The sequence below is a fragment of the Numida meleagris genome, chromosome 23 (genome assembly GCF_002078875.1).
Source record: "Numida meleagris isolate 19003 breed g44 Domestic line chromosome 23, NumMel1.0, whole genome shotgun sequence".
Lineage (NCBI taxonomy): Eukaryota > Metazoa > Chordata > Aves > Galliformes > Numididae > Numida > Numida meleagris.
In genome coordinates, this window is record NC_034431.1 from 590,118 (window position 1) to 608,612 (window position 18,495).

At 53.7% G+C, this 18,495-nt stretch overlaps 1 protein-coding gene across 3 annotated transcripts in view; it reads right to left on the reverse strand.

Moving 5' to 3' along the window:
- KIRREL3 (kin of IRRE like 3 (Drosophila)) overlaps nucleotides 1-18,495 on the reverse strand; it is a 238,122-nt gene that overhangs the window by 78,522 nt on the left and 141,105 nt on the right. For 2 of the 3 annotated variants that reach the window (XM_021376183.1, XM_021376182.1), the window contains exon 1: nucleotides 4,129-4,380. The exons of the other annotated variant lie outside the window; for it this stretch is intronic. In XM_021376183.1, coding sequence (XP_021231858.1) covers nucleotides 4,129-4,363 — 235 coding nt within the window. In that variant the 5' untranslated portion in view covers nucleotides 4,364-4,380. Of the gene's footprint in view, nucleotides 1-4,128; nucleotides 4,381-18,495 lie in introns of those variants that run through there. 3 annotated transcript variants of the gene reach the window in all.

Below are 18,495 nucleotides of genomic sequence, written 5' to 3' on the forward strand. Positions count from 1 at the left end.
AGTTCTGGCCCAAGGGGTGGAAGTTCTGAGCACAGTGTGGGTTTCTTCTCACCTCTGCGCTCAGCAGAGGGAGGAGCACAGAGCACCACAGCCATGCAGCTCCTGCTGGACACAACGCTGTGCCCTGCTGAGTGTAGCTGCTGCTGCTCACACACACAAATGTCTCGATGCTCACAGCCCTGTCCAATCCAGGGCAGATGGTAATAAATTTTTCAGTGGCTGGAGCAGAGAGCAGTAACTGTGTGATTAGCATCTTTTTCTCCACTGCACATTTCATCTGTAAACTAAGATTAAATACCTGGAGGAAAAAAAAAGCCACGGAAAAAGGGGAACCTTAATATGTTTTCACTGCAGAGTTCACACGAGTGAGCAAACAGCTCGGCTCCGAGGTCAGCGGCAGCTTGTAGGGAGCGCGCTCCACACATTCTGATTCAAGAAATCTCATTTTCTAAGGGATGCTCTTCTTGTCAGCATGGCTGCACCTGGAAATCGTCCTGACCCAGGCAGCCAGGGGCAGTGAGAGCTGCAGCGCCCGCAGAGGGAGCAAGAGAGGGAACCGCTCCATTACCCGCCTCGGCTTGAGCTCTCGACTCATTTAAACCGAACAAAACCTATTCCAGCTGCCAGTCAAGCCTCAAGAACCTCACTTTCCTGCAAGCTCGGCCCGAGATAAAACAAGGGAATAAGTTTCCTGTGCTGCACGGGAGATGAGGCGCGGTGCCAGCTGTGGAGAACAGGATGGGTGCATCAGCCACACACCCAGCAGAACACTGCCCTCCATCACTGCAGCGCGGGGACTAGTGCCACAAAGGGCCCGCAGACAGCAAGCATCACAAAGCAAGAGCTGGTTCTTATTTATAGCATTACATAGTATTAATAGCTGGAAGATTTTTGCTAGTTCCACCCAAACCATCTGCTATAGGTCCTCCTCTCCACAAAGCTGCTTTGTGTGCTTTCCCCAACACCCAACCTGATCCTCCCCAGCACAATGTGAGCCCACCCCCCTCACCACCACCACCACCTCCATCCAGGCCTTGTAGGGAGCACTGAGGTCTCCCCTGAGCTCCTCTCCTCCAGGCAGATCCGTCCTGCTCCCCATCAGACCGTGCTCCGGGCCCCCCCAGCCCCACTGCCCATCTCCACACGCACTCCGGGGCCTCCACATCTTTCTGGCAGTGAGGGCTCTGCCTTGCAGCCCCGGCACGCAGAGCACCCTAGGTGCATGCACAACTGCCTTCCAAAGGACACCGGGCGCCATTGGTGGGATCAATCATGTGTTGTTTCCTCTATAATTCACATCCTCGTGTTGGTTGTGTGTAAATAGGGATTGGCACTGATCTGAACGTGTTTGTTTCACATCACGGACACCCAGCAGAGGAGATCTGCCACAGCCCTCGTGGGATCTTGGGGGAACGAAGTGGTGCTTCATCCCAAAGCCACCGCCGTGAGTGAGATGGGGAAAGAAAGAAGAGATATAAAATAAAACAAGGACAAAGTAGAGAGATCAAAGGCAGCGTGTGCGCATGGAACAGAAGCATAGCAAGAGTGACAGCGCTGGGATCCGGCAGCATTGCAATGGGAACATTAAACAGTGCTCTGATCTCCAGGCTGAGGTGCTCCTTGCAGGAGAGGAGGTTTGGGCAGGGGAAGAAACTTTTCCTTGAAAGCCAATGGCACACCAATGCAAAGTTCCTTCCTATTTTATCTCTGGCACAGAAGAGCAGAACAGACACGTTTCATCCTTTGCAGTTAAAACGAAAAAGAAAAATAAAGACGACTTTTATCCCAGATCCATTTATCTAAAGAAATAAATTCTGCTCATATTTCCAGCAAGAAAGCTCTCCACCTGGAACGCGCTGGCTGGCTGCAGGCAGGAGCAGAGCAATCAAGATCATTTGCTAATTCATTTCATACTATTTTTTGAAGGCTAAGTCGCAAGTTAAAACAAATCCGGGTACCCGAGCGCTCTGCGCCAATGTTTTGTTCATCAGATATCAAAGTCAGGTGGAAATTCTACATCAAATTCTTCATCGCACGATCTTGAAGCACCCACCGCCCCCAGAAACCAGGCAGTTTCCAGTGTAAGAGAGGGAAATGCCTCCACACCACAAAACGACCTCCAAAGCAAACAGCACCCCCAGCCCTGCCCCAAAGGCCGCATCCCTGTTCTTCCTGCTCACATCCTCCATGGGAAGGAGCAGCAGCATCGCTTGGCTTCCAAGCAAAGACAGCGACCCCGTATTCCAGCACGTAGCAGGCATCCCGAAGCAGCTGCCACGTTCCACCTCTGGACTTCTGCAACTCAGCAAAAACAGAGCCCAAAAATGCCATCGGAACAGCCGGGCACACATCGGACACCAGCTGCACGCAGCATTGCCCTGCTCCGAGGGGCTGCCATGGAGAAGCGATGATCATCACCATTAAGTGCCTCGATGGAAGGCAGGCAGCTGCTTTCAGCATTTTGCTGATGAAATAAACAAGGGTGCTTCTGCCTAACGCCGAGAACAAACACAACGTGACCGGGGAGGCTGGAGCCTTTCCAGCTCCCCCCTCTGCCAGCTCTGGGAACACTGAGCCACACTTTTGGGGAACAGAAATTCCCTTGGGGGGTGGGGGGACAGCTCAGCCCTCCTGGGGTGGGCAAATGTCTGTGTTAAGGACAACAGGGACGTGGGGAAGCGCAGCTCTCTGGCCGAGCATCCCTCTGCAGCCTGCTCCAGTACAACCCCATGGCCCATGCCTTCCTCCTGCAGCTGCGGGCGTCCCCTCGGGGCCGTGCTGTCACCTGCTGCAAGGACAGGAGGCACTGTCATTCCTCCCATCACTCACATCCCAGGACGGATCAGACCCCGCAGTCTGCATAAACCACCAGGCAGAGCTGCTCTGCCCATCAACAAGAGGTGCACAGCCTCCGAGATGCACATTTAATATTTCCGCCTCCTTTTGCTTTTCACAAAGCTGAAAGTGCAGTACAATATATGTGACTGATTAGGCTGTGTAATACAGTTCCTGCACATTCAGATCAGGAAAGATTATGACAAATAAAACAGCCGAACACAATTCTTCCTGCCATCTATTTCCAAATGCAAGACAGCAAGCGCAAGGCAGGTCTAGGGGAAGAATAAAGGCACCAGGGCCTGTTCCTGTCCTAAATCTTGTACAAGAGCATCAAGATGCATCTTTCACCTAAGTGTTCCTTAAATATACCCAAAGAACCCAGACTCCTGCAGCAAGGGTGAACACCAAGCTACACACAGATCCCACTTCCCACATGTGACATGGTTTAGTGGGCATGGGTTGGTGGCTGGACTTGGTTGGAGAGGCCTTCTCCAACCTTAATGACTCTAAGGAACCTTAGAGTCCACACACCTGCGCCCAATAGGCTTCAATGCCAGCAGCTGCTCCACTTTGCAGCTCTGATGAGCCCCAGGGAACAGCCAGCCCCTGGTAAAGACAGGGCTGCATGAAAGCCTGGCTGAGTATGTGCTGCCTTCTGAAATGAAGGTCAGCGCTGCTACTTGGGGTGTGATTTTCTTCCATTTATTTCTTGATGGGAAAGTGATGGAGAGTGTAATTACTGCTCTACGACAGCTCACAAGTTGCAAATGTCCTAGCCTAGGAAACCAAAGGCAGGGACACAAGCGCTGTAGGAAGAAGGAAAGGGAGGCAACAAGGGATGTCAGCTCCCACTCACCCCATCCATCATCCACCTGCACATGGGAGATACTGGGGAAGCTACACAGTCCCCATTTATCACCCTGCTGCCCTCCCTGCTTCCAACACACATCCTGCAGTGCTCAGACCTGCTCCTGGGGGGCTAAATCACAGTGACCACACAGCCTGAAACACCTCAACGCAGCACCAACCAAAGCAGCTCCAGCAGAACCCAGCAAAACCCCAGTTTCCTACTGTGTAATGCATCAAACACAGCACTGCAGAATACACACTCCTTAGCAGAGCTCTTCACCAGCTCAGGAAAATCAGAACCTCCCTCTTCAAGCAGGAAGAGGAGCTCCAGGTGAAGAGGAACCAAGCTCCACTCTGGCTGCTTGCAAGCAAACTCTGTAGTGAAAATACACTCAAATAACTCAATATCTCAAAAAAGATAAAGAAGAAGTCACACAGTACCTGCTCTCCACTGTGCCTCCATCACACAGATCTCGAGCTCCACTCTCATCCCTGCAGCATGACAGCACTGCCCCAACCCCACTCCTGGGCTCTTTAGCAGGGAGGAGCTGCCTGGAGCCTCGTTAGCTGAGTGCCAGCACCTGGGCCTAATGAGCACTCCTTGCACCTGGGCCCTACTAGAACTTTCCACCCCTTGCACCTGGATCCTACCAGGACCTTCCACCCCCACATTCATTCCTGATGCAGCACCCCATACCCTGGAGCCCTGCCTCTGTGTGCCCCTTTTATGCCCCCCAGCCCCTCCCTGCCCCCAGCAGCTGCTGAAGGGCTGCTCAGGGCACAGCGCCCACAGACCCGGGGAGATTTCCCTCAATCTGTGACCGTGCACAGCACAGACACGTTTGCTTCCAAGGAGGTTCCGCTTCCCTTCCCACTTCAATAAAGACAAAGGGACAGATAAATTGAGATTTATGGGATGCCAGAAGAGCAGATTTTTTTTTTTTGCTTTTTTGCTTTTTTTCCCCCCCACTCGAATGCAATTTTTTTTTATTTTTTCCCCTTCCTGCAGCAACTGTTGGAGGGCTGCAGATGGAGCGCTGAGAGCAGCTGGGTTCTCCTTGGAGAGAGCTGCAGGAACAGCAGGCTGGAGGGGTGGGGGGGTGGGCACGCGTGAGTAAGTGTGTACACACAGCATCGCCTAACTCTAATGGTCCTAATTCTGCAGCAGGTTCACCCACGGGGGATTCCATGGGGCTGAGCAAAGCCCCTATCCCTTGCCAACACCAGCACTGGTGCCAGCAGCTCCCGGCATCACCCATGGGTGCCCCAGCACTGTGTGGCAGCTGCAGAACTGCAAAGTTGGGATCAGTACCCACACACTGCTCCTGCTGTGCGCATACACGACACTGCCTAGAAGGGCATTTCCTATTGCTGTTTCTATGTACCCTACACCCAAATCAGCACTCCACAAACACAGGAATAAATGCATTTCAGGACCTGACCACCGGTGACTCCTGACCAAAGCCCCTTGATCGGGAAACGCAGATTATCCTCTCCCTGAAGCCCTGCTGACTGGAGGCAGGCCGGTGTCACCTATGTCAGACAAGTGCCTGCCATGCCCCTTGTTACTAATGAAGCCTCGCTGGCAGCTCGCTCTGCACTTCACCCTGCAGCCCAGCATTCTGGAGCAGGGTTCAGCCCACGCCAGCCCGGGGCTGGAATTTCCCACCTAGCGGCACAGCTCTGCAGCACGAGCAGAGTGACACGGCTGAGCCGGCGGCAGCAGAGGGCTGCCAGTCTCATCTGGATAGCGGCGCCTAAGTTTCGGTTTTAATTAAGCCCCTGTGGGCTCCTTGAAAGGTTGGAGATGACACAGCCAGCCCTGACGCTGCCGGGGAGGCGTGCGGAGCCGGCACCAAAGCTTCCACCTCCTCCTCCAAAGTGAAACTGGGACCTGGGAAAAAGGGATGAGTTTTGGGGAGGAGCAACAAGGGGTTTTGGGGCTCGGGGCCCCTTCAGGGTAACGCAGCGATGAGTGCAGTGCTTCACCTCGGGTTTGTCCCCACGGGAATGCCCTCCGTGCATTCACACTGCTGCAGACACGGCCATCAGCGCTCCTCAGCTAACGACCCACGGCTGTGCCCAACGCGTCCTCAAAAACCACACCTCTGTAAATCCTAACGGGTGCCACTGCTTTCAGAAGAGATGAAAACGCAGCTCCCCCTCCCCCCCATCCTGCACCACATCATCCTATCTCAGCACTAACGAGAAGATTTCCATCAAACATACAACGGCATTTGTCATAACTGCTCACAGTGGCTGCTCTTCTCCGAGCAACAACCGAGCGGGAGCGGTGCGGGGTGCCCGGCCCACTGGGTGCTGAGCTTCCTTCCCCCTTCCTCCTCTCTCTTTTCAGGCTGGAAAATCCCTCAAGTGAAAACGTTTCTACCTGGATTGCACTCGTCTGTAACTCTAATAAGAAATTGTAGTTTTGAACTGTTTTACCGAAAAAAAAACAACAACAAACCAAGCAATGACAAAGGAATTTGTTAGGGATTCTGAGCGGGGAGAATGCCTCCTCTCCATTCATTCTCCATTCACCACTCAGTGTGTTGATGGTTGGACTCGATCTTAGTGGTCTCTTCCAACCTTAACGATTCTATGATTCTGTGATTCTCCCTTCCTCCATTCACTCTCTTTTCCCTACCAGTCCCAGTGCCATCTCAACACAAGGGTAAATAGATGGGAAAAGTGGGAGTGGGTTTTCAGCCAAGAAAATGAGATGTGAGGGCTCCTGGATGGAAGCGACATGAAATCAGCACGGGGAAGGGGGGGTCCAGCAGAGCCTGGAGGTGATGGAAAACCAAAACAAATCGCCCAGTGGCATCTGAGTGATGAAGATGGAGGAGGAGGAGGAGGAGGAGGAAGGCTGCGCTGCCCTGACGAAGGGCTGCTGAATTTCCACAGGGGAGCAGCCTGCAGCTGTGGAGTGGGAGCATCCCCGGTGCTGCGGCTGCTGTCACGAACCCAGCAGCACTCCAACGTCACCGCCGGCACTGAAGAGCTCTTTCCGTGCGAAGCGATGGTTGGGTTCAAGCACCCTCACTTCGCACCCACCCCTCGCTCCGCGCTCACCTCCTCATCCTCCCCTGATGGCTCAGCCCATTTCCCTTCCCTGGCTCCTTTCCTACCGGGTGCATCTCAGGGGATGCACAAAAGGCCCGAATCCGGTCATTATTTACACACTGCAGCTCCAAAAAAAAAAAAACAAAAAAGAGAGAGGCTCAGGTGCATTTTTAAAAAAAAGCAACTACGAGATTCTTTAGAAATAGAAATAAATAGCAAACTGCTCGCGTGTCCTTTCCATTCGCTCCCTGGCTCTGCTGAACGCAAAGGTTATGTTTTCCAAATTTTCCCCACCGAGGCCCAACAGAGAAGAGCAGAGAACACCAAGCTCCCTGCTCCAGGTCATGGCCCCAGGAGCTGGGGCCCCAGAAGGGCCATAAACATCAGGGACCGATGCTTCTGAGTACAGGCAAGATTTGTGAATAAGTACAGAGTGTTACGTGCCCTGAGTGTCGTTTTTTTCTCAGGATCCTTCAAAGGGGAGTTTTTTGTTATCCTAAATAAAACTTTATTCCTCTTTTTATTCTTTCTTTTATTCTTTTTCAAAGCCCTTTTTCATCAGGCAGGCTCAGCTTGGCTTGTGCTAAAGCCTATGCACAAGGCACTGTCGTAAATACACTCTCCTGCGTCCACGGGAAGAGATTGTGAGATTTCTCCCATTTTTCCATGGCTAGAAGTGCCCGCTGAGATGCCCAGCCCCATGCCCTCGTGTGGGGCTCCCACCGCAGCAGCTCTCTGCCCCAGTCAGATTTACAGGGCTGTGTCTCTTCCCTTTTTCCTGCACTGGGCCAAGTGCACAGAAGAAGGGCTCCAGCCCCATGGGATTCAGCTCTGGAGCTCTTTCCAGCAGGGAGCAGATGGTGACTGCATATCGCTGGGATTATGGATGGGCTCACCTTAAGAAAACAGAGAAACCCATTTGTTCTCCTATTCAAACCCGTGTCGGTGCTCTCTGCTGACACAAATCAGCCTTCCCAACATTTGCATGCACAAACCTACATTGCCTTGGCTCTCTGCAAGCCTGAAGGCAGGTGCGGTGCGGAAGGATCCCAACCATCCCCATATTAGAGCAGTAACAGAGCAGCACCACTGGGTACCACGCTGGTGACTCCATGCAATCCTATCATCGAATCACAGAAGGTCTTGTGTTGCCCTATGGGCAGGCTTGCTAACTGCTGTATCAGCCACTAGATCAGGCCCCATCCAGCACGGCCTTGACCACCTCCAGAAATGAGGCATCCACAACTTCTCTGCGCAGCCATGCTTTCCCATAGGGTCTCAAGCAGTTCGACCCCCACCAGACCCTAGAACTGCCCTCACAGCCACCCCAGCCCTTCATTTGGAGCCCAGCCAACTCCTGCACCCGTTGCTCTGTCTTATTTCCGCTGCCTTTCAACAGGGAGTGATTTAGGATCCATTCCCTCATTGAGTAACATCCATTTGTAAGCGCGGGATCACGGGGGAGCAGTCAATAAGCGCTGTGCCAGCCTATCCCTACTCACTGTGCAGCAGTTAGTGCAGAATATGAAATATATATGGCTGCCTTCACCTAATCTAAAACTGTATCAGATGGCTCTTAACCTTGCCCGAATGAATTCAATTTGGCTACTGGATGCGGATCCAACTCCTTGGGCTAGAACAGAAAAATCACTTACTACAGCAGTGCTCCCAAGGGACTGGCTTCAGAGACAAAACTCTGAGGGATTTCCAGTTCACTAATCCTGCGATAGCTCACACAAGGCAAATCCGGGATGATGATGTCTTTTTGTCCAACACCAGCAACCCCAGGAAACACAGAAATAGGAGAAGTGCGCTGAGGGGATCAGCAGCAAAGCTTGTGGAGATGATGGAAGGATGATGGAGGCACAGGGTGGAGAAGGGATAGGGGGACTTTGTGTCTCACCAGTGGTTTGATAAGGGAATGGGGCTATAGAAGAGGCAGGCGGTACGAGGTCGACGAGGCATGGAGAGCTGCATGGGACCACAGAACGTAGCTGGCCTCAGCACACTCTGCCTTGGTATGGGAGACAGCCAACGTCCTGCACCAAGTCACGCTTTCCCAGCTCATCTGGACCCTCAGCTCTGTGCAGTTCTGCCCCTCCACGTGGCTCTCTTCCATTAATGACCTCATTAGATCTTCTCAGAGGAATTAGCTGGGGGTGCAGATGGCAACGGGAAACCCTGCGTCCCTCAGCCCACCTCCTCTGGGAGAGGGATGCTCCAGGTGATGTTTTCCTCTCCCCTTCTCCCTCCTCTTCTTGCAGCGTGGTTTTCCTGGCTCAGGAGCACTGCGTGAGCCGAGCCGCTCTACTGACACCACTCACTGCTAACTGAACTGTCTGCAGTACACTTTAAGCTGTTGAGTGATGGCCCTCACTCCAGTGTCCAGCCAAATAAGGTTGGAGATGACACGCTCAGTGCCAACCCCTTGCCACCCCAAAAAGCTGGGGGGTGCCGCTGTTGGGTGTTGGCAGGAACTGATTGCTCTTTGGCTCCAGATCCTTTTCTCCCCATCCCCAGAGAGATGCTCCTGGCAAAATGGGGATGGTTGCAATGGGGAATCAATCTCTTTTTGGCTCCCGGTCCTTTTCTCCATGCAGCAATGCCCAGGGGCTAAGCCAGGATGGTTGCAATGGCGATGTGATGAGGATGAGGAGGAAGAACACAGCAAGCTGTTACACAGCACAGGGAAAGGAGGGGAAAGCGAAGGGGAGAAGCAAAGAACAACTTCATTTCTCCCAGGCAGGCTGCTGCCGGCCGCCCCTCGGCACAGCTGGGCAGGAGCAAGGCTGCTGCAGCACGGTGCTGTGGCTAATGAGGCATCTGCTCCGTCTGACAGCCCGCATCTGCTGCCACTCGCCTCCGCCTGCCAAGCTCTTGGCAGCCCTGTGTGTGGAGCTGCACCGCCCTGCAGCCAGGTGTGCCTGGCCAGAGCCACCTGTGCTGCCCTGGGCACCCCACGAGCATTCCTGGGGCTTCTCTGGGGCCAGAGCAGCGGGGTGGGGTGGGGATGCAGCAGGAGGGCATCTGTGCTGACCCTCCTGGGAGAGGCGGCAGGAAGATTTGTGCCCAAATACACAAGCATCCCCGTCTAATTGTTACTATTAAGCCATAAACTATTATATTTGCACTCCTGACTTATCATTACTTAGAGTGGGCTGCCAGGGCTGTTGTTAAAATATAGTGAATATGGCTAAAACATAGTGAATATAGCAAAAAATGTAGTGACAACAGCGACGTGGGAGTCCCGGGTGGTGGCACGATGCCGGAGCGGGGACCGCTGCTGACTGCTGGCTTCTGCAGAGCTGCACCTCCGAGTTCTGCCAGGATGCAGCGAGAGCCCCTTGTCCTTGGGACTGCATCAGAGAGAAAGAGAGGAGCCCTGCCCAAATGGGGACAGCTGAGGCGACCACAGTGGAGGCACAACGGAGCCAGGGGCTGCTGGATGAATCTGGGGTGTCCCAGCCAAGGTGGAGGACACGCTGCACCGGCACGCACCATCCCCAGGAGACACTGAGCTGGCCTTGATAACGTCCCCCCCTCTTCGTGACAACAGCCGGCTCCTCTCATTAAGGGCAATGAGAAGTGGTGGGCAGTGGTGAAGCCGCTGCTGCTGCATCGCACACAGCCCCGCACCAGGTGTGCTGCTCGCTCACGTCCCATTAACCCCGAACCCACAGGAACCAGCCGGGGGTGGGAGCGGGGCCGCTTCCCTTGTTTCCTCAGCCTGGCACAAAATGAAGATTAATTTCAGGCAGGTATTAAACCCACGGAGACTATTAACTCCATCGCGATGGAGTGGAATAAACATCTCAGGGCACATTATTATCTGCACGGGAACCTCATTCTGTGGTCCTCTGGGGAAGGAGCGGAGGAAAATGCTCTGCCTGGGAACTGAAGCAAGAGAGAAAACGTGGGAGCAGAACAAGCTGGAACACGGGGCCTGCAACCAATGGAGAGGGAAACAGCCACGGGACCACAGCCCCTGATTGGGACTGCCAGGCACCAGAGCAGTGTCAGAACAACGGCGTTAATAGTGAATTCGGGAAGGTGGGGTGGGAGGTGGAGTCTGCCCTCGCAGCACCAGGTCCTTTGGAGACGAGCACCGAAGGGAAACCGAAACCACAGAGCAAAGCAACAGCTGGAAGTCCCCTGCAGCTTGCTCGGTTCTCGCGGCGTCACTCGAAATCTGCTTTAGCAATTACATTCCTCGCAAGATCCGAAGCGGCGGCAAGAAGAATTACAGTGATAACATTAAGGTACAGCATCTTCCGAGCGAGAGGAAGGCATCAGGCAGAGCGCGGCAAAGAGGCGCAGACAGACACAGATGGGAGCTGAGCTGCAGCGGGAGCTCAGGGGCAGGCGGAGGATGAAGGCAGAGCTGCACTCGGAGCGGGTCAGCTCCCAGCTCCGCATCGCCCGGAGCAGAGGGTGGCAGGTTGGGCACAGCGCTGCCCCGCGATGCCACCGCTGCCATCGGGCCCCTCCGTGCTGATTTCGGAGGGTGGAGAGCCCCGTGCTGTGCAATCAGCCGCCTCCAGGCTCCAACCCGCCATCAGCCAATTGATAGGCAATTATCTCCGCAGCGCTCAGCTATACATTACTCCCTTATTGTTAGCTTGCATTTCTTTCTGCTGTTCCGTGCCAGATAACCTTAATTTTTCCCCATTTGTTCCAGCATATAATTATTTGTTTGCAATCATTGCCTATTAGATAGACGAACACTGCACAGAAACAAACATTCTCCCTCCAGAACGCAGCCCTCAAAAGTTCTAATACGTTATTCGATCAAATAATCTTCGCCGTATCAAAGCAATACTGTTTTCCCTTTCAAAACAACGCATTTTTTAAAATGGAAAGCAGCAAATGGAAAAATAAAAATAATACGATGGCCCTTTGCGGGGAAATACGGCGTATTTATTTTGGATGACTTCCCCGGAATTTCAATTCCAGCCTTTATTTATTTATTTCCTTCCCCTGCCAGCCAGGGACCCAGCCAAGTGGGTTTGCTTTTTCCCTTCTTCCAGCCCCGCGCTCGGGACTCTCACTTCACTTTTAAGGATTGCTCCCGGCTCTAGATTTACGGCCCGGAGCCCTTTCTCATTGCAGAATCAGATGCATGTGGGAATCAGAGCGTGTCCTGCTGCAGACGGGGCCCCGGGAGCACAGCGTGCAAGGAAAGGAGCGGGGGCTGCTGGCACCAGGCGCTGAGCAGCACGGAGCGGGGCGGGGGGACACGGGAACCCCACGCGCCCACTGCTCTCTATGGCTCCAAGCAGAAAAGGGAGAGATGGATTTGCCAGCCCAAACGCTTCCATCAAACGGGATTTATGGCCCCACCTCACGGGGCTGGGCTAGAACAAATAAATAAAAAATCACGGGCGCTTAAAAAATATATAGTAAAGTTTAGGGCTTGCTGTTTATTTCCCTCCCGAGCTTTGAGAGCTTTACGGGGCCCTGCTTTGTAGCGACTGCAGGAGAAGCTCGGATCCACCTGAGCTCCTGGGAGGCCTCTGAGCCTTGTTTTGGGGAGGGAGAAGCAGAGACACGGAGGGGATGGAGAGCACAGAGCATCCCTGCAGCTGTGCCTGCTCCCACCCGCAGCGCCAGCACTGAGGAACTGATCCCCCAAAGCCACCAGACCCGGGTGCCCCCAACCCCACGAGGGGTGCGTCCAGCTCCGTGCCTAATGGAGCATGGGAAGAGATCCCTGCAGCAAAGAGCCGCCTGGTTTACACCCAGCAAGCACCCTGCTCGCTCCCATCCTTTGCGCTGCAGCTGCTGTGCATTCCCAGCACACTGGGGTCCCAGCCACACACGGGGCAGGGGTGCACGATGCTCCATGGGAAAGAGGGAGGAAAAGGCGAGGCGGGTTCTTTGGATGCACGCAGCTTTCAGGTCCTTGCAGCGATGCCCCAGCACTATGACTGCATCACCGAGTTGTTCAGAGAACGCGGAGGGGGACTTTGATCACAGCTCTGCTTGCAAAGGACGGAGCACCGCGGGCCGAGGAAACAGAGCAGGGAACTGAGGGGACTGGAGCACGAGGGGCAGCTCCATGAGGGGTCAGCGCTGAGGAGCAGGGAATGAGATGCCCCAAAGCATCGCCCCGTGCTGCAGCACACACCCGGGGGGGGCTGTCCCCTGTGGATGATGGGACACACACCTGACACGGGCACCCCCCCCCCGCACTTAACCTCAGCTCTCGCACTGAATTCAGGAATTAAGCCCAGCGCTGCGCTTCATTCAGCTGCACTGGAGCAATTCAGAAGAAAGGCAAGCATCTAAATGAAGGCACTTGGTTTTAATGTAACGCACCGCAACGTGGGGGGAGCAGCCATCCCTTTGATGCCAGCTACTTAATAGGTAAAGAGAAAGTCATGCAAAATAGGCTTATATTTTCTCATCCACCCATGTAATATCTTGCAATTAGGGTCCAAGCACACGGAAGATCATTATTAGAACCGAGACCCTCCAGGAGATTCCGTAAGTGTTTGCTTTTTGCTGTGGTGGGGAAGATTGCTCGGAATAATATAACTCTGTGTGTTCAAAGACTCAGGAGTACGCTGAGTGGGGAAAGGGAAAAAAGACAACTAATGGTAAATGATATCTTAAAAGCACGGGAGAGGTTGAAAAAGTGGATTCATGCAGAAAATAATATACCATTATTTAAAAAAGTAAATTGCTAAAATGACACTCTCCTGCGATTCTGTCTCCACAGAAATGATCCCAGCTGAATCCCTAATGCACGGGGGTCTGGGATTTTTCTTTTTAGCAACAAGATAAAACCTGCAGAAATATCTTAGTTATTTACCAAGTGATTAAACCACGGTAATTTACGATGGTGCTACTAGAACATTGTTTTCCCGGTTCTTACAGGGTTTATTGCCTCCAATATAACAACCCCCCCCCTTAATAAACCCCATTGCTTTGACTCTATTGCCTTATATTTTTAGATTTCTTTTAGCGTTTTGCATAAAATTCCAACTCTAATGGGCTTTATAAAATGAGATGTATTGTCATGGATCCAAGCCCTTATGAAGATAATTATCTTGTCCATTTGTGTTTTCATTACACTGAGAAATACTTTTCCTCTCCCCCCTGCCACATTTTATTCCCTTGCCCAAATCACAGGCGTCTTTTAGTTTTTATTTCCCAACCCTTCTGCGAGGAAGGAAGGAAGCCCAGCCCAGCCCCAGCTCTACCCATGGAGGATGGACGGCGAGCGCTGGGGGAACAGGGACAGCCATGGAACGAGGAGGAGACCACGGCCGGGCAGCAGAGAGAGGGGAGGGAGGAGAGAGGGATTCCCTGACCAAGCTCACGCCAGGGCAGATGCTGGAGGCCAGCAGCAGGAGCTGTGAGCAGGGGGGTCCAGAAGGATCACGCATCCCCACGTGCTGCAGGCAGCCCCTTCCCAGCGGGCCCTCAGCTCTGCAAGGCTGAGCCTGCCTGCACGTGCATGCACACAGCTTCTGACCCTACAGAATGGATGAGACCAGTGGATGATCTCCAGGGTGCTTTCCAGGGGTGACCTGTGGCTCTGCAGAGCCAGCATGTGACACGTGAAGGCAGGCCAAGCGCCGCACTTTGGAGAGAATTTCTCCCGGAGAAGCCTCACTCATTGCCCACACCACTATGGGCCTTTCTTCTGCTTTTCTTGAAGCCCATGCATGTCGTGCAGAAATGGGAACGTGCATCATTTGCTCAGGAGAAGCTCCCTTGGAGCAGGAAAAAGCAACATATACACGGAGCTGGGGCAGGCGGCTGTACCCTCGGATGGAAGCAGGCTCGGGTACACATTTCTGTGTTCCTGTAAAAGTGGGGATGTTCATTTCCACTTGAGATACAGCCAGAACAATGACTATTACTGTACAACATCAGTGCACCAGCCTCACCATCCACCGGCCTAACGGGGCCCGAGTGCGCAGTCTGGGGAGAACTGGGAAATCACTTCCATCGACTCTTATTGCTGTGGAGACCAATTCTGTGTCAGGAGCAGCCCCTGGGGTTTTTATCTGCGCCAAAGGAGAGCCACGTTCCTCCCTGCTTTACTTCATGGCAGTTACACTGAATGTGAAGGTGCTTTTGGTTTTAATACAAAGAGGCAGGATCTGTATGCAGAGATCAAGTAGTGAAGATATTGCTTAAGTCACCCTAAAAGCTGTGCTGGCCCCATTAATCCTGAAGAATTATGAGAAATCACAGAACCACAGAATCATTCAGATTGGAGAAGACCTCTCAGATCCCCAACCCCACCCCACTGTGCCTGCTGCCCACATCCCTCAGTGCCACATCCCCACAGCTCTGGGACACCCCTAGGGACAGGGACCCCCACCCCCTGGGCAGCTGTGCAGTGCAGCACTGCACTTCAGAGAAGAAACGATGCACCCTGCCCCAATCCACGTCGCGTGGAGCAGCGAGCTGTCCTCGCACGACAGCACCAAGTTGGAAGGGACCCTTAGAGGTCACCCAGCCCGACTCCCCTGCGATGAACGGGGACGTGGGCACACCCAGCTCAGCCAAACCCACAACTCACCCCAAGGCAGCCGACTCCAGCGCAGCCAAAGCGCTCAGTGGCTCTGCTGCGAGCCAAACCTCCTGCCCCAGGGATGCTTGGCCTAAAGGAGACGCCGAACGCAGGTGACAGCGTGGTCACCCCACAGGCCGATGTCCTGGCTTCGCCCTTCTGTTGGAAGGCAAACATCCAGAGCTGGTGCCTGGCTCAGCCCACGGGCAGGGGACGTCCCCTGCACCGTCCTGGGGACAGGCGGCACAGCCCCGCCAGCGCGCGCTGCCGTAATTAAACGCCGCGTGAGTGAGTGCCCTCCTCTCCCCGCAGTGACTGACGCTGCCAATTTGGCTGCGCTGAGCCGTGTCACCCCGCGGTACATCGCATCCTAATTAACACATCTCGTCAGGTCCGGCCGCTGGCTGCGGTGTCACACTGCCAGCAGCTGTCACTGGGATCCCACGCACCGACCGGGGCCGCGGCGAGGATTTTATGGAAGGGGAAAAGGGCAGGGAGCGGTCCTCCCTGCAGGATGGAGACGTGGCGAGGGCTCCCAGCTTCGGGGCTGGGCAGAAAGAGGAAAGCAAGCTTTGCCATCCCACCCTCATCCCACAGCAGCGATGCACGACGGATGGAGAAAGCTTCTCGGGACGGAAGCGGCAGCGTGGCCCAAGGTCACGCATCCCATTGGAGCTTGCTGTCCTCAGCATTGGACTTGACATATTCAGGATCTGAACTTGTGGCCCCGACTCCTGCCGCTCTGCTAATTATTAGGCACGACAGCTTGGCAGGAGCGAGCACGCAGCCCAGGTGCCCCGGCCCCTCGGCTCTTCTCGGGATTAAACATTTATCGCTGCTGGAGGCTGCGCAACTGCCGGCCCCGGCACAAAACCCTGCGGAACACAGCCAGAATGGGGAGAAATGTGGGAAATGAGGCATTTTTGCCCGCTTTATAGGCTGTCTTTTTATTCCGGATCCTACAATACATCTGGTTTCCTGGGGGTGAAAACAGCACGTTTCTGCGCAACCCAATTTGGAAGGGATCGTTTGCGTTTTAATTGAAACGAAGGCACGGATCGGTGGCTGTGAAAGCCCCGCGGTGCTGCTCCAAAGCGGGGCTGGGCACCTTGGCACTGGCCCGGCCCTCCTTGCAGCAGCGTGCAGGGAGCAGGCACTGAGCTCCTGGCATTCCCAGCAGCACGGAGCATGGCATTCCCTGCAAGGTGCCCAGGAGCCCGGCCAGAACTCAGCGATCCTCAGCTCCTCTGCTGGGAGCTCTCATTGCTACGGGATGGGAACTGCAACCCCCACGCAACCAATGCGCTGGAATCCAAACTCTTCGAGCGAACGCAGGCGCCAAATTGGTGGGTTTTGTAAATCTTTGATAACGAGCGTTTAAAGGGTGAAGCCTAATGAAGGCATCCGGAAAGCAGCCGCAAACGAAGACGGGATGCAGTTCTCTAATTAAAACTCTGATGCCTTTTTATCTCCTTCCCTCTTCCCCCCCGCCGATGGAGGGGATTTCTCAATCTGAGGCCCGTGCTGTACAAAAAGCTCAGCTTTAATATTCTCTTTGATTAAGTGGGATTTTTCTGCCTCCTCTTCTGCTGAGCGCCGCTGCCCACCTCTTTGGTTGGGTTTCAAAGGAAGAGGAATGGGAAGCACGGGGTTGGCCGTGGGAACCAAAGCATGGGGCTGACCACACAGCTCCCGGTGCCAAGCATCGCTGCTGGGTGACAGCATCACCGACGTCTGCCTCTGCAGCACCCTCCCCTAACACCGAGCACAATCGTCTTGTTCAAGGGGTTAATGAGAGAGCAGATCAGGCCCATTTGAAGGGATGATGAGACGCTCTAATTTGATTGATTTTTTACTGAATTCATGGCACTTCTCATTTGCAGTTTCCCTCCTTTTAATTAGCTGCTGCTTGTAGCAATCATATTCGATTCTCATTACTTAATTAAATAGGGTCCTCCACCTTCAGGCGGTGCTGGGAGATGGTGCAGGTGACCGGCTGGACGGGAGGGGAGCATCCTCCAGCTCTTCCTGATTAGAGGGGCCGGAGCCTGAGCTCTCCATTCAGCCCCAGGTTTCCACCTGCTCCAGGTGCGTTTCCAGGAGCTGGCTTGGATCAGTGCAATGGCACCGGTGGGACGCAGACCCCAGCTGAACCCTACAGGGACAGCAGTGACGTGAAGCTGTGCGAAGAGCGGCTGAAAAAGTGATGAATTTAAAATACCTTGGAAATAAACAAAAGATCCGGCAAACGGCCTGCAAACCAGCCTGTTAATTACAGCTGCAATTAATCTCCAGAACGTTCCCAGCATTTGGCAGAAGCGACTCATAATGAGGACGGCATCGGCAATGTGGTGCTGCTGCTTCTCCTTGGTGGGAAGAAACCAGGACAGATGCGTTGGCAATGACAGCAGCTGCACTTCTCCTTCTCCAGTGTCATCCCTCTGCTTTACACACCCGTGCTTTGACATTCCTCTGCACGCACGAAACATGCACCCTGGACATGGCACTATCTCGTGCATGGGATGCTCAACCGATCCTGCCTTTGGGGTCACCCATACCCCGAAGGAAACTGCCCCACGCACTGGGCTGAGCCCCTCCAGGATCACACACAAGTGCCCCAATCCGCACGTCTGTAGCTTTTTAATAGCAGATCCTGTTAATGCTCCACAAAGGACAAGCGTGCCCAGAACCTGAGCATCCTTAGCTCCAATCCATGGTTGTGCTGGCACCTACCAAGCAATGCTCTCTCCACTTACAGCCTATGCACACAAACATCCCAGTCGATGGCGCTTACATTCCCACGTCACGGGCACTTGGGGTGCAGTGCTCAGAGGAGGGGACAGCTCTCGATACACAACTCATGTTCAGGTTGCAATAAAGGCAAATTCTGTGCTAAAGACTTCCTGATCTCACAGGGATTTCTGTGGGTCTTGCTTAATTGTCTCAAAAGTGCTTTGAGATCCGGAGATGAAATGGGCTACAGAGGTACACCGGGTTATTATTATTACGGATTTCCATTTGAGTCACCAGGACTTTCCCTGCTGGAGCATAATGTATTCCATCAATTATAGGAGAGCAGCATGAAGCTGAATAGGACCCTGATAATGAGGGGCTCTTTCATTTCCCTCGCGCATGCACGGACCAGTTCAGAGGCTGATAAATGAAGGTCTCCCCCTCCACAGACGGCATTTGAGAATTCTTTCAGTGGAATA